This window comes from Histoplasma capsulatum, assembly GCF_000150115.1.
Source record: "Histoplasma capsulatum G186AR genomic scaffold supercont2.6, whole genome shotgun sequence".
Taxonomy (NCBI): Eukaryota; Fungi; Ascomycota; class Eurotiomycetes; order Onygenales; family Ajellomycetaceae; genus Histoplasma; species Histoplasma capsulatum.
The window spans coordinates 682,997-698,136 of NW_025544806.1; the positions used below are offsets into that span (position 1 = coordinate 682,997).

Sequence of the window (15,140 nt, forward strand, 5' to 3'; positions counted from 1 at the left end):
AGTAGTACGATGCTACGAAAGACATCGCACTAAAAAAAGGAACCAGAATTTTCTCTCATTGACTAGAATCCCCCGTCATTTGTTTTCAAATTTCTCTCTTCTTAACATCGATTTCGTGGCCCCCTCCTAATACCCTACCTTGCGCTGATTGAAATGGTACTGTACGTATGATTCACCCTTGGAAAATGCCAATCAAATCGAATAATAGAAAAAGAAAGAGTTGCAGCTTTAAATTTTCATTCGTGTCTTTGTACATGTACATACATACATATATACAACCAGAGAGAAGCAAAGGGGAGAAAACAAAAAAGCGAGCGAGGGAAAGAGGAATAACCCCTCCCCCCACGCTCTACCCCTTAGCCCCTGGCCAGTAACAAAAGACAAACTAGACTGGAATCCAGAATGATCCATACCATTTGGGCCAATCATCTTGTTGGTTGTTGAAGAGAGTAGAGATGTGTCTATCGAAACCAGAACGTTGTAAAAGACAAAACATAAAAGAAGAGAAAAGAAGGAAAAGGTAATACCGGTAGAGAATAGGAAAACAAAACCATATATGCCAAATCCAATATGCAATTACCCATCAACCCGCGTTGACATTCTGAAAAGAAAAGAAAAGAAAAACTCCTTGACGAATAAGGTTGGTATCTCTGAATGATACGCCTGGCTGGTTAGATCAAAAACCAAAAAGCAAAAACGTAAAAAATGGCAATAAAAAAAGAAAACGCCCCACACACGTTTTGTATATGTATATAGTACACAAGACAAGATTCCATTTTTATTTCCCAAACTCCTGCTTAGAAAATGAAAGAACAAAAGAGAAAACCGAAATGTTTCGGGGGTATTTTGTTTGTCTCGTGGCGCTTTTTTTTTTTTTTTTTTTTTTTTTGCGGCAGTGAGAAAAAACAATTCAGGACACATGGGCTTTTTGTCCAATTATTGATCTTTTTCTTCTTCTTTGTTTTATGCCGGACAAAACAAAAATCAGGTCCAGTGTAGTAATTTTGTCCTTTTGATAGATGTAGAAAATTAAAAAAAAAAAAAGTGATAAAACACAAACACACATATAAAAAGAAAAAAAAAGGACCCAAGATTAAAACGTATATATGACGAAGACATAGGAGAAGAAATCGAAACCGGCCGGTGGGTGAGAGGTTACAAGAAGCGAGTGAGCCCAGCCTCGCTCATGGCTCTCCGTTTTTTAAGCTGGAGGGGAGCCGGCGGTTCCGCCACCGACTAGTTCCAGCACTTTCCCAGTGACCGCAGACGGATAGCCGCGCGACAGCATCTCCTGCACAACGCCGGACGCACCCTGGCGATCCTCCGCGGCCAGGAAGGCCCTGGTCATGGCTTCATAGGTGCTAGGTTCGCGCTTGCTGATGCCGATGCCGTTGTATACGGACAGCGCATTGGCGATGTTACCATCGGCAGCCCAGCCGTGGATGAGCGTGTTGGCGATGTACGGCGTCATCTCCACGTTGCGGCTGACCATGTGCTTCAGCAGCTCAGCGGTGGCGGAGACTTTGTGGTTGGCGACCATGGCTTCAAAGAGGGCCTGGTACAGACATGGTTGTGGCTGGACGTGGCGGCTGGAGATGACCGAGTCGAAGATCTTGCGTGCGCCATCCATGTCGTGCATGACGCAGCCCTTGGCATGGATGAGGGAGGCGAAGTGCACGGCTTCGGGCTGTTTGCCCGTTGAGCGGATGGTGTCGAGGACTTCCTCTGCGGCCTTCATATCGACGGGCTCGAGGGAGGCGTAGGCGTCGATCAGGAGCTTGTAGGTGTGCATGGTGGGCTGGATGTGTTTTGTTTTCATCCGCTCGTAGTATGCGAGCACCTTGGAGCGGTCGCGCTTCGTGTTGAGGAAATATTGGATGATGGAGTTGTATGGGGCCGGGCGAGGTTTGTAGTTGGGCATAGATTCCATTTCGTCGAACATTTCCTCTGCGAAGCGCTCGTCGCTGACTCTGCAGAGGGCGTTGACGATGGTGCCGTAGGTGACGCTGGTGGGTCGGATACCATTGGCACGCATCTCGGCAAAGTAAAGGAGGCAGTCATCGATCCGGCGAGCTTTGCCAAGCTTTCCGATTAGAGCATTGTAGAGGAATGATGTTGGGTCGACTCCTTCCGATATGGCGCGGTGGAAGATCTTAACGGCCTCGGTAGCTTCATCGAACGTTTTCGTCGACTCCTTTAGAGTGGTGATGTAGAGGCCAAAGGTATTAGCAGACGGTGCTGAGCCGATATTGTTAAGTTCTTGGTGGTACTTGGCAGCCTGGCCGCGTTCGCCAAGCGTCAAGCTGGCAGCAACCATAGCGTCCAAAATCGATGTCCAGCCATATTTGACAACCTTGTACTGGGGGATCAGTGGCACGTCGTGTCTAGCCATACCCAAGATCTCATGCACAAGATCCACGCGTCCACACTTTGCAGCAGCTGCGATCAGCTTGGCATAAGTGATATATCGCGGGTGTCTGCCAATACGGCGCATATTTTTGAATTTGATCATGGCATCGTTGAGTTGGTTCTCAGCCCTACCGCTAGCGTTCTCCAGAATATCAGCAATGACAGCAGACCCACGGAAGTCGGTAGCATGGGCGTATGGGTCAAAAGTATCTTCGTGAGTCGTTGGTTTCGAATCTGGAGAAGGTTGGGGAACCGGGGTGTATCGTGCGGGCACGAAGCTGGAATTGTCAACTGGTGATTGCACATAGCCACGCCATCTCTGAACCAAATCTGGGCGGCTGTCAGCGATCTTAAGAATAGCTTCCTCGAGCACACGGGATTTCAGTGTGTGCATTGGGATCCCAGCAGCCAACGCAAGTTCGAGCATGTGGGCAAATCGAGCTGGGTTGGCAGCGTCAAATAGCTCAGAAGTGTTGACCAGCATTCCGGCCTGTACTTGGAGAGCAAGTGTTAGGTCCTGGATGCTAAGTTGCGAGATACCCGACGGACCAAGGCTAGCGATTACGTGCTCTGCAACAGGCGAAACCAATCCACCATTCTCGATCATGGCCCAGATGAGGGTCATGGAAGCATGTGCTGAGAGAACAGCAGAGGACTCGATCATGACACGGCCAAGGAGGTCGATAGTCTCGTCGATCTCTTCACGAAGGTGAGCCTGGGCTTGTTTGCTGTCGACCGAGTTTCGAATGCGGGTGAACATTTTCCGCGCCTCCATAAGGCCTTCCTCGACTTGGCCGCTTTTAAGGAGGGCGACGGTATACATGGCGGTCGGATGGATAAGGTCCGGAGTAGCGTGGCTTGGAGAGGAGAGAACAGCCCAGAATGGTTTCGCGGATGCAAGGTGTCCCTGACGGATATGAAGAGCAAGCATTGCCGATGCGGGACCCATAGTAGCAGGGGATTCTAGTGGAAGAAGATCGTATGCTTCGGATGCAACAGCGATATTTCCCGAATCAGCAGCTGCCATACAGATCCTGGCCGATGTTGATTCGAGTCCAGTCTTAGAGAGATATTCCCGAGCAGTTTTAAGGGCCTCCGAAAAGCTTCCAGTCTTGATTGCGTGCTGCATCAAACCATCCTTGACAACAACATCCTCCACGGCAGACTTTCTGGCTTCTCGGTCTTCCTTCACTTCGTCGAACGAGGATCTAATCTTATCGAAAAATCGGAGAGCGCCGGCCTCTTTTCCACAGGAGAGATAGGCTTTGATGAGAGCTGCATACACCTCAGCGTCCCTGCGCTCGATGATGCCGAATACACCGCTATCGTCAGCGATAGCCAAGGCTTTATATTCATTGTAGCACTCCACTGCGCTCTTCAAATCGCCATTTGCAGCGAATGCATCGATCATGGATGGGAAGATAGTCGCGTGCGGGACAACCTTATGGGTTTCCATATGAGCGAATATTTTGATCATTTGCTCAACCTCCCCCCTCTTTGCACAGGCAGTGATGAGAGTGCAATAGGTTTCCAGGGGAAATAAAATATCAGCATGGTGCGAAGTTGCAGCATTGAAGAGCTTCATGGCAATCGAGAGAGAATGATCCTCAGATAAGAGTTCATGCTCAGCCTCACTTGACTGGAACATAAATTTGCCTTCCTCTTCCATGCCGCCATAGCGGGCTCGCTGCTCGTCCAAGATCTGGATCGACTGGAAGGTCTTCAGGGCGCGGGATGCCAGCAGTTGGACGAGAATTGTGTATGTCTGTTCATTGGGCAGAACGGAACGGCGTAACATGTCCGAGTACACATCAAGGGCCTTGGGGACAGCATGGTAGATATCCGTATGGAGATGGATGGCAGCCTCAAGCAGGGCATTGTAAGCCCCAACAGTAGGAACGAGGCCCTCCTTAAGAATACTCTCAAAGGCACCAGGTACGAGCGAATATTGTTTGGTATCTGCCAGTTGCATCACACGCCCAGATTGAGCCTGAACTTTCTTCAATATTTCGACATCCTTGGAGGACTCATCAAGCTCAAGAGAAGGCTCTTCCAGGGATGACTCTGGAGTGGGCTTAGAGGAGGTCGCCTCTATGGACTCGACGCCATTCGTGGACTCCGCGGTCGAAACATCTGGTTCCTCCTCCACCTGGCTAAGTGCCTCCGCATCATGGATCTGTTGAATTTCGCGCGCAACGGCCTCATCAACCTGCGCGCTTACATCAGCGTCAACTGCGACACTTTCAACCTTTCTGAAGTCACGGGTCTCCTTGGGATCGTGGCTGGAGATGTCGACCTTGGTTTGCGATGCGGATAAGGGGGACACATTTTTGTTCGATTCCGTACTGCCCTCACTCTCTTTTGCATCCTGGGAAGATGGCTTCCAGCCAATTCGCTTTCTGAACTGGAATTGGTGCCAATCGTTCTCATCGCCATTCTGTTGAGCTTGCTGCCAAGCCGCATAGTAGGCAGCTAGGCCGGAGTCGCTGCCAGAATTTCCGGAGGATCCATGACCGGTCTTTGAGCCCGCACTCGAGGAGCCAGAAGCGTTCTGGAAAGCGTTCTGAAGCTGGGCAGTGCGTGTGTATTTTGCAGGGAGGTTCGTAAACTGGTTGAGGGAGGTGTTGGTAGAGGCGTAGGACGATTGGGATGCGGCAACTACGGACTGAGCGTAGCCGTGGACAAAAGTCTTTGTAAAGGCTTGACGTGCGAGATGGGTGAATGGCTTAAACACCATTTATCTAGCGGGGGACCTCTTCAGAGCGAAGAGGAGATACTTCAAAGGCGAGTTAAAAAAGGGATGCTTGAGAGATTTCTCAGGGGAACCCGGAGGGGAGCCAAGGGGGGATTTACCTCTGAACTGGGATGGAAGTTGAATTGCACGTTCATTTGACGACTGGCCGCCGTCAAAGAACACGCTGTACTCGAGGGAATTTTTATTTAAAAAAAACGAAGGGATTTTTCACGGAGCGGGAAATGACCGCTAGTTTGAGAGGGCTCCTCAATATCTACGATGTGAGGATGTGTATTTTGGGATAAGACGATCCTTCGGAGGGGGGATATGATTGACTCTCCCTCTCGCAAAATGTAGAGGGGAGATCCGTGATCAAGAGAGTGGTATAGAGGGAATGTCGATAGCAGCAAGAGAAAGAGAGAGAGAGAAAGAGAGAGAGAGAGAAAGAGAACGAAAGAGGAGAAAAAAAGGGACAGATAAACATGAAGATGCGTTGTATTTTATTTTATTTTTTCGTTCGTTTTCGCTGTCCCGATTTGTGAAACTAAAATACGCCAAACCAAAAATACCAGCCGAAAACCTCCGCAATCAGGGCCTGCTTCGCCCTTGCGCCTCGTGACTAGCGAGCCAGGTTGTAATGTTTCAGAAATTACGTGACGAGTATCGGTGCCTGTGGTTCCATGACGGGTATCTGATTTCCATTTCCACGATGTCCACCACATAACAAAGGTTTTTGGTGTTTGTTGTTCCATCAGACGTTCTTATTGTTAACTACAGAATACTTCGGATTTGGACAGCAATTTGGCGAGTAGGGTCCCTGGATTCGCCTCCAATGAGCCCGCACGATGTGCCTATGGATACGTACATATACATACATACATGTGAATGAATGCAGGATACGACAAAATTACATATCCCCCAGACGAGAACAGGAATACGGAGTTCATCGTCGGTGATACGCACCCGTACTCGGCACTCACAATGTTGCAGCCTGCTGGGTGTTGGTTGAACTGCCTCAAAGGGCGCAATCTTTCCAAATTGTCGGGTGAGCCGGCGTTCCTTCCGCCCTTGGACTGCGTGCTGACTCACACGTCGTCCCGGGTCTTTTTCTTAGCAACGGGAGCTAGGCCTGATTCGGCTCGCTTGTCTCCGGACAATTATGGGGCCATTATGTCATTATTGGCGAATGTTCTCCACAAGTTATGCGGCGAGTTATGCGGCGGGTTATCAGATCAGGTCGGGAACTTGGGGACTTGGTCCGGTGGGCGGAGCGAGGTTTTCCCGGTCAGGTCACTTCGAGACTGCACGTCGGCTAGCTTACCTGCGCTAGTGGAGTTCAACTGACCTGACCCTTTGCCAAGCGAAAATAAGGGTCAGCTGATATCTGTATTTTACATCTCATTACATTCGTTGTAACTACTATCTAGTATCTACGACCGAATAGATATTGCTAGTTAGATAGCTGCTAATCTATCTACCTACCTATCTGCTTGGTATTTGATTGATTGCTAATAGAGTAGAGAATGCTAGCTATCTATCTACCTAGCTACCAATCTATCTACCTACCTATCTGCTTGGTATTTGATTGATTGCTAATAGAGTAGAGAATGCTAGCTATCTATCTACCTAGCTACCAATCTATCTACCTACATATCTGCTTGATATTCAATGGTTCACTATACAAATAGATATTGTCATCTAGCTACCAATCTATCTACCAAGCTACCTGCATGATATCTGATCAATTGCTAATGAAATAAAGAATGATTGCTAGATAGCAATCTAGCTACCAATCTATCTACACAATGTCTGGTCAATTGCTAATAGAGTAGAGAACACTAGCTACCTATCTACCTCCCTACCTACCAACCACCCTGCCCGCTCAATATCCAATCAATCTCTATGAGAATAAACATCACCTATCTATCGATGATATCTAGTGACAATATATCTAGCTATTATATTCATTGATGATATCTATAATATCAAAGAGTATTAGCTTTTCTAAGCTCATTGCTCCGTCCAGCTTGCATGTTCCACGAAGCTCCTGCTCTAGAGCGTTGTGCCTGAGCTTTCCAACTCGTTGAAGGAATTAAAGACGTCTTCATCCCTGGGATTTACTATGTAGAGGTTAATTTGCCCACCCCCTTCTGGGGGTGATAGGGCAGGCTATCTCTAGTATATACTTATAGTTAGTTAGTAAATAAAGACAACCAGCTTTGTATAGATGAATGTAATGATATGTTATGGCAGGGATGTCAGCTGACCCCTATTAGTGTATTTCATCTCTTGGCAGAAGTCAGGTCAGCTGACCTCTCCTCTAGCGCGGTCAGTTAGGCTAGAGTTGAGCTCCGCGAGAGGTCAGTTGAACTAATAATCGAGACTACAACGTTGGCTGCAGACTGCAGACACGATTGGTGTTTTAACATGGCTCAACCGGCTAACAGCAACTCCTGGCCTTGTCACCGCCAGCAGCTCATTGGCTCCCCGTATCAGTATTTGGAACCCAGTGCAGGGGGCCGGCTCTTGCCCGCCTGCGCAATCCTTCCTAACCTTGGTAGTTCCCCAAGTTAGCACATCCATCCTCCAAACAACAGCCTTCCAGAACAACCCCACGGTGGACTCCGCGGGACTGCCCGACTGACGAAGAGCTCTCGACGGAGGGGTTGGAAAACGTCAGAGGACAGTTATGGGTTTTTTTTTCCTTTGGCGAGCCACGACCCCGCAAGATCCTGATACTGGCCAGCTCCTTACTCTGTATGTATCCTGCCCGTAATGGGATATATATGTAAAGGCGACGCCCAAGTTTTGTCACTAATGTATGTGGGAATCGAGTTTGTTGTCAGTACAACTATACTCGATTGCTAAATGTGAAAATCATGGACTCTGCACATGAACCAGCCACAAACAGCACTTAGCCCAAGCCGCATTCAATAACGAAGTCATGACATGCAGAACTGAGTCTTTTTTTTTTCATCTTTATTGATCCATTCAAACACTGCAGCAAGGAGTCTATGGATTTAATTACTGTGCGGATTAGGAAGAAAAGAATAAGAAAAAGGAAAAAGAAAACCAGGGACAGAAACTTAGACGGGAACGGAAATCGGCCATTGACAGAGGCAGAAAACAAACGGAGACAAAAGAAGATGAACTCCATGTAACAGCAGTGAGTTTGCAAACCTACCTCTACATTGTATATATGTAGATATCCATCCAGAAACCCAGTATCTCTTTCTTTCCTTTGCGTGCATGTACCCGACTTGTCGATCAAGTCGGAATACTGGATTAGCGCTTTGCAATAGTTAATACCTTTGGTAAAAAAAAACCGGGGTACGAGACAAGCGTTGTCCCGAAGCCTGTGGCAGGGTTAATAGTAGAGATTGGAGTCGAACAGAGGGCTATGACTATTTACCAAGGCTGTATTTAATGTATTATCGGCATAAATGAACTGTGTGATTTATTGTGTTGATTGAACCATATGTTCTGCTTCTCACCACTGCATCACTGTAACAATCGACAGGGGCAAACGGAATAAATTTTTATGACGGGCTGCTATGTACTGTACTAGCAATCCTGTCAACGGCCTCTCCAGCGGATGCACACAGCAGCGATGTAAGAGGTAACTACTCAACCAAGGGACAGGAGGTTCTACCAACAATTAATATAGCCTATCATTGTTCCAGATCATCTTTGATAACCTCTCCCTAGTCCTAATATTAAGTCATGATCAAATATCGTGTTCATCGGTGGATAGAGAGTAGTTCACAAGATTCGCTGATAGCTCCCATAGACGGCCTTCACACAGTCCTCGGGTTTGGGTGCAAGGGGAAAGAGAAGGCCATGTTGGAAACCCAAATTCCGTGCGCAAACACGATCTCGAAATCGGTTATCATGTTTACTAGAAATTGGCTTCTTTGTCGCAGCCATTGATCCATATTAGGCTCTTTGACTAAGTGCACAGTCCTGCAGAACAAAGATGATGGCGGCTTTACCCACCTCATCATAGTATTCGTGCATGCATTTTATCCGTTTTGTCAGAAATAGACACGGTAAGTATCCCGGTGACAAGAAATTGCCATTGACTGACAGAGAGGAAAAGGGTTGGTGAAATAAAGGAAGAAGAGAAGATGATGAAGATGAAGAAGCAATCTGAGTGAAAAATATGTAGGCAAAGCCACACGGCACCAGCCACACGTCGTCAACCACTAAGATGGTAAAAGAGCAACAAACATTCCAGCCAAACCCCTCAATTCACAAACAGACATTTTTGAAATCATGAAGACAGATGTGCTGACATGGCACTGCTGATCTTGTCATTTTCAATCCCGATCCCATATTAAACACAATAAATAATACCCCTGTGAATATCTCCTTTTTCCCCATTCATTTCTTCAAGTCATATGGAAGTATTTATAAATTCTATGTATGTAAGCCCCGCCAAAGCTACAAAAAGCCAAATTCTCGCGCTTGTTCGTGCGGCACTATATCAACAATCGCTAACTAACTACCTACCTTTCGACTCCTGCAAAGGGCTCACCTCAACGAAGAACTGATTATCTAGCTGTTTTATAAGATACTCTCGACGCCCATATCACTGGACCTTCCCCCCGGCCCCCCTCTCACCTTGCGGTAGCCAGAGGGAAAGAAGAGGACTTCCCCCACCAAACGCTTACCAACCCACCATTCCCCTCCCCTCCTCTCGTCTTGTCTCCCTCGCTCGCTTGCTCTCTTATTCTTGTTCCACCTGCCCCATCAACAGGCCAACAAATACATAAAATACCCGGCGCCAGAGCACAAAACACAGAGCAAAACGGACCCCAGCACACCGCAAGATAGGCAGGCGTATTAGGCGGAGTGCAATTGAAGCGTACCCATCCAGAAGAAGAAAGCCAAACGACCGAATATCAAAACAAAACACACCAATCGGAGAAGGACAAAAGAAAAAAGGCAGAAAGCAGAAAGCAGAAAGCAGAAAGCAAAAGCAAACAGATCTCCAAATTCCCCTTTTGAGGGAGGGAAAACAAAACAAAAAACACACCGCGATGCCCCACCACCCTATCTCCGAAACGGCAGTCTCCGCGCCGGGAAAGGTCCTGTTGACGGGTGGCTATCTGGTGCTTGACAGACGGTATACGGGGATGGTATTTGCGCTTAACGCGCGCATTCATGTTGTTGTGCGGCAGCTGCAGAGGGAGAAATCAAAGAGAGACGAGGGGTTAGCGGGTGCGCCAAGGAGGGGTGGGGAGGGTGGAGTGGAGGGCGGTAGCGATGGTAATAGCGATGAAGGGGAGGATGGGAAGGGTGGAGAGGAGGTGGGGGCGGAGGGCGTGGATGGGGAAGTTGATGGGGACCAGGAGGATGATGAGATAATTGTGGTTAAGTCACCACAGTTTGTCGATGCGCTGTGGGAGTATGGGGTGAGGAGGGAGCCGGATGAGGGTGGAGTGAGGGTTGTGCAGAAGGGGGATGGGTGAGTTAATTTTGTTTTTTTTTTCTTTTCCCTCCTTTTAATTTGGCTTTGGGCTTGTTGGTTTGTTTGGCTTTATATGCTATTGACAGGTGGTTAAATGAGATGATTGTTTTCTGAGACGGGGTGTGTTTGATTGACTGGGTTTGGATGTCTGGAGTCGAATGCTTGATTCTAGGGGCCATCTGCACATGGAGTATATATCTACTTAAAAGGGATATATGGGGGAAGCGTGTCTGGGTCTTCGATTGCCCACCACCACACTTTTAGCTGCCTGTTACTCTAATTGACGGTTACGACAGCACAAGACACTAACCAAGCATCGTATGTAGACTGCGGAATCCATTCGTCGAAACATCCTTAAACTACGCCTTAACATACATAAGCTACGTTTCCGCATCCAAACTCTTCGGCTCTCTCTCCATCACCATCCTCGCAGACAATGACTACTACTCCCAAACCGCGACCTCACAAGCACCGGGTGCCAACAGAGGAACGCGCTTCGCAGACTTTGGCGTCAAGCTGGATGAAGCGCACAAGACCGGTCTAGGCTCATCTGCCGCGCTCGTCGCAGCGCTTGTTTCCGCCATTGTCATCCACCGCACCGTACAACCAGAGGAACTACCTACAGTGCGAGATAAGCTACATAATCTCGCCCAAGCCGCCCACTGCGCCGCACAGGGGAAAGTCGGTTCGGGGTTCGACATTGGCGCTGCCGTCTACGGTTCGTGTCTTTACCGACGTTTCTCCCCCGCTGTACTTGGAAGTTTGGGGGACGTCGGGACCCCGCAGTTCGAAGAACGGCTCTTCGCCGTCGTTGAAGACCTCAACACAAAGCACCCATGGGATACGGAGTGTGTTGACTTTGGCACCAAGCTGCCTCGGGGCATGCAGATGGTGCTATGCGATGTGGACTGCGGCTCGCAAACGCCAGGGATGGTGAAACAAGTCCTCCAGTGGCGCGAGAATAACCGGGAGGAGGCAGACGTGCTCTGGGCGGAGTTGCAGCAAAACAACGATAGATTGCGTCTACTGCTGAAAGACCTACTGCACCGTAATGCGCTTAATAACAGCCACAGCCGTGCCGCGGCTGTCCACCGCCCTTCTTCATCGTCATCATCGTCATCCGCGGTCTCGCGGGGTCATCAGCATGCGAATACAGCTAACATCAATGACGTCGTCGACGAAGACGACGACGACGACGACGACAATGACGGAAATAGATTCGACGGCGTCAGCAGACTCATCTCCCGCTCTCGCGCTCTGCTGCGCACCATGACAGAGAAAAGCGGCGTGCCCATCGAGCCAAAGGTGCAGACAGAGTTGCTGGATAGGTTATCCGCGGAGGTGGAAGGGGTGATAGGCGGCGTTGTCCCCGGGGCTGGCGGGTATGATGCCGTTGCATTGCTGGTGCGGGACGATGCGGCGGTTGTAGATAGGCTGCGCGCGTTCCTGCGGACGTGGAAGAGCTCCGTCGAGGATGATTTCGGCGGCAGGATTGAGAGGGTGAGGTTGCTGGGCGTGGCGCATGGTTCTGAAGGGTTGAGGAATGAGAATCCGGCGCATTATTTTGCGTGGATGTCGTGACAAAAAGTAGCCTTCTTTCTGCTGCATATTTCTTTTTTCCTTTGCCATGCTTCCCGCTATCTTCCCCCTGGCGTTATGTTAGTTCCGTATTCTAGTTGGTTTGGCGCTTTTTTTTGTGAAAAAAAAAAATCTTATTTGTTTATTCCCTTTTCATGCTCAAGTTTGAAAGTTTGAAGTGATTTGTCAGTTTTCACGGGGATTTGAGCCTGGGGTTCTGGAGTGGATTGTCTTTGCTTCCTGTTATGATATCCATATGAGTATATGTTGCATTTTCCTGCCCTTCCCCCCCTTTTCATTTCTCATGTTATCTTACCGTTTTCTTTTTATCACCCCGAAAATGAGCTCGTTGCCGACAACTAGCAACCTCATATTTCTTGCTACAGGAACACGTGAGAGGCGAAAGGGAAAAAAAAGTTTTGGGCTTTTTTTAAACTTTTTTTCCTAGCGCATGGATGATGGATCTCTTCTTCTAGTCTTCAGAAAGGATTGACAAGTATGCATGTGTATGTCTGTATGTCGGGTGTAACTGACATGCTGCCATGGTCGCACTGCCTGTGCGGGGCAGAGGAGCGAGATGATGATCCCTCAACGGGCGGAGATCGACGAGGGTTTTCTTTTTCCTTTTCAAATAGTGTTCGTTTTAAAAAAGTAATATAAAGTCCTCCCATTTTTGGCTTTTGTATCCATCATATTTTCATATTATTTTCATATCTGTTAGACTGTTACACAGACAGGTGGGAGGATTTTTGATATTGGTTTACTCGCTAACTGAATTATTGTCTGATTAGAGGGTTGCAAAGAAATAGGAATTCAGCCACAGGACTGTACTATGTTAGCATGGTGGTGGCGCTAAACGCGCCATTTAACTAGAGATCGGGGATGCTGGCGGGGGCGCCCCAGTTAAAGCGAAGGGAAAATAGGCTTCCTTGCAGCCTGGGCCCGGGCCCAACCATGATGGCCAGTCCACCCAGTCCACCCAGTCCACCCAGTTTGCCCCTGCCCAGCACCCAGAGTCTGCTCTGCCGACTGTTCCATGTCTAGTCTTGTCTTGTCCCACACTCTCCACTCACCCATCGACGCTGAACTGCACCCATCTCCATCAGCCGTCTTCGCTGCCAACTTCTGCACCACCAACCGCCAGCCAGTCGACTGAGCGAGCAGACTGCCTTCTGATGCTCTCCCTGCTGTCCCATCTCACCATCCATTCCTCCGCCCAGTCCTCCTCCCGTCTGTCTGCCATGTTCCGTCCCCGATAAGCCTTCTTGCTTCGAGGGAACACATCTGCCCACGCTCTCTTTCGGCCTCATTTCCTGGCTTTGTCAATCCTTACCTCAGCTTTTGTGCTTTCAGGTTAACTATTCCATTTCATCTGGCATCCGCATAGTTAGACCTTCCACCGGTTCGATTGCTGGTGTTCAAGAATCTCAGCTTCCCCTTTGACCATGGCCTCAAGCGCCGGCACCCCTATCCCTATCCATGATTCCAATTCACAATCCCAGCAAGAAGATGCCGAGAAAATAGAGAGTCCGCTGGCTCTGCCGATATCAGATGCACCGTCGACACAACGAGATTCCCCTGACTCGACGGCGATGACGGCGACGAACGCTCCTCCCCCAGCACCGGTTCGCCATGATGACGACGACATCAACAAAGGCAGCAGCAACAGCAACAGCAACAACGACGACGACACTACTGATGCCACCGCTACATCTTCATCCGACCCCGCTGTGACAGATTCGTCGCATCCCCCCGCCACAATAGAAGCCGCTGAACGTTCAGAGCCCCCAGGCACGAGCACCACGATTAGAGAAAATACGCCCCCTTCACCGACATCTCAGCCTCATGATGCCACCGCTTCCCAATCCGCGCCGACTACCACAACTAACACAGAACCTCCCCCACAACAAATACAGTCCGCCACACAACCTACCAGTGAGACCGAGGAAACTAAGCAATGCAGCCCTGCCGTTGGCCCCTCGTCGGAGCTACCAGGCGTGACGGGTAAAGAATTGGAGGATCCTGGCATGGTGTTGAATATAGACCTTCTTCTGATAACCGGAGCCAGGCATCCATTCAAGATTGATGCGAAGTACCTGCGAAAACGGCAGGTGGATGTGCCTGATTTCAATCCCTATGCGATGAGCGTATATACTCTGAAAGAACTGATTTGGAGGGAGTGGAGATCTGGTATGTCTCCTGTGGGGATTTTTTTCTTTTTTTCCTGCAATGGAGAGCACGCGACCACCCCCTGTTCCTTCTCGCGCTTGTTCTGGGGGGCAATGTGAACTGACAAATTACGATATTTATTGAATTGCAGAGTGGGAACCTCGACCTCCCTTCCCAAGTTCAATACGTTTGATATCATTCGGAAAATTATTAGACGACAAAGCTCCGCTATCCGGTATGTTACTTTTTAAGCCTCCAACTTTGAATGTCTTTATACTGGATTCTCTTGCGCTGCTCAGAAATCCAACTCTGTTCTTGTCCATCAAAAGCAAACCCGTTTCACTTCCGCTCATTATGTCACAGATTTGAGATTAACCCACAACGCTCCCAACGTCATCCACATGACCATAAAGCCACAAGAAGTCGTGGACGAAGAAGACGCCAAAGCTACCAGATCCACTTCCGGCCGGGAGCGGGATGGCGGTGATTATAGCCCCCGATGCCGGTGTGTTATCCTGTAGGCCGTGTGTGGCTGTGCTTTACTCACCTCTCATGGAACTGGAGGTATTTTTTCTACTCTCAGATGGGCGACAAAGAAACTGCAATCCGGGCTTACTTTCATTTCCTCTCTCCCTCCGAATTTGTTGCGATATTCATTTATCTTCACCCCGGCCGTCCCGAGTGTACTATTGTGCCCATGCACCAGGCAGCTTGATTGGGAAGGAAAGCCCAATTACCGTATTTCGTCATCACTGTACTGGCTCGTCCCCAGCCATT

The 15,140-nt window shown here is 48.9% G+C and overlaps 5 protein-coding genes across 5 annotated transcripts; 4 read left to right on the forward strand and 1 right to left on the reverse strand.

The window, feature by feature from the left end:
• Positions 1-1,146: 1,146 nt before the first annotated feature.
• HCBG_04937 (pentatricopeptide repeat protein) lies at positions 1,147-5,146 on the reverse strand (the record flags this gene model as incomplete). Its single annotated transcript, XM_045431986.1, has 1 exon — positions 1,147-5,146. One exon carries the CDS (start codon positions 5,144-5,146, stop codon positions 1,202-1,204), a length of 3,945 nt encoding a protein of 1,314 aa, XP_045287198.1.
• Positions 5,147-6,028: 882 nt separating this feature from the next.
• Positions 6,029-6,487, forward strand: HCBG_04938 (uncharacterized protein; the record flags this gene model as incomplete). Its single annotated transcript, XM_045431987.1, has 2 exons — positions 6,029-6,188; positions 6,258-6,487. 2 exons carry the CDS (start codon positions 6,029-6,031, stop codon positions 6,485-6,487), a joined length of 390 nt encoding a protein of 129 aa, XP_045287199.1.
• Positions 6,488-6,948: 461 nt separating this feature from the next.
• HCBG_04939 (uncharacterized protein) lies at positions 6,949-9,300 on the forward strand (the record flags this gene model as incomplete). The annotated part of the gene is made up of 7 exons (XM_045431988.1): positions 6,949-6,955; positions 7,420-7,503; positions 7,591-7,712; positions 8,184-8,309; positions 8,538-8,562; positions 8,934-9,028; positions 9,259-9,300. The coding sequence occupies 7 exons, from the start codon at positions 6,949-6,951 to the stop codon at positions 9,298-9,300; spliced, it is 501 nt and encodes a 166-aa protein (XP_045287200.1).
• Positions 9,301-10,185: 885 nt separating this feature from the next.
• Positions 10,186-12,197, forward strand: HCBG_04940 (phosphomevalonate kinase; the record flags this gene model as incomplete). The annotated part of the gene is made up of 2 exons (XM_045431989.1): positions 10,186-10,613; positions 10,997-12,197. The coding sequence occupies 2 exons, from the start codon at positions 10,186-10,188 to the stop codon at positions 12,195-12,197; spliced, it is 1,629 nt and encodes a 542-aa protein (XP_045287201.1).
• A 1,442-nt stretch (positions 12,198-13,639) lies between these two features.
• On the forward strand, positions 13,640-14,884 carry HCBG_04941 (uncharacterized protein; the record flags this gene model as incomplete). Its single annotated transcript, XM_045431990.1, has 2 exons — positions 13,640-14,384; positions 14,727-14,884. 2 exons carry the CDS (start codon positions 13,640-13,642, stop codon positions 14,882-14,884), a joined length of 903 nt encoding a protein of 300 aa, XP_045287202.1.
• Positions 14,885-15,140: the final 256 nt, after the last annotated feature.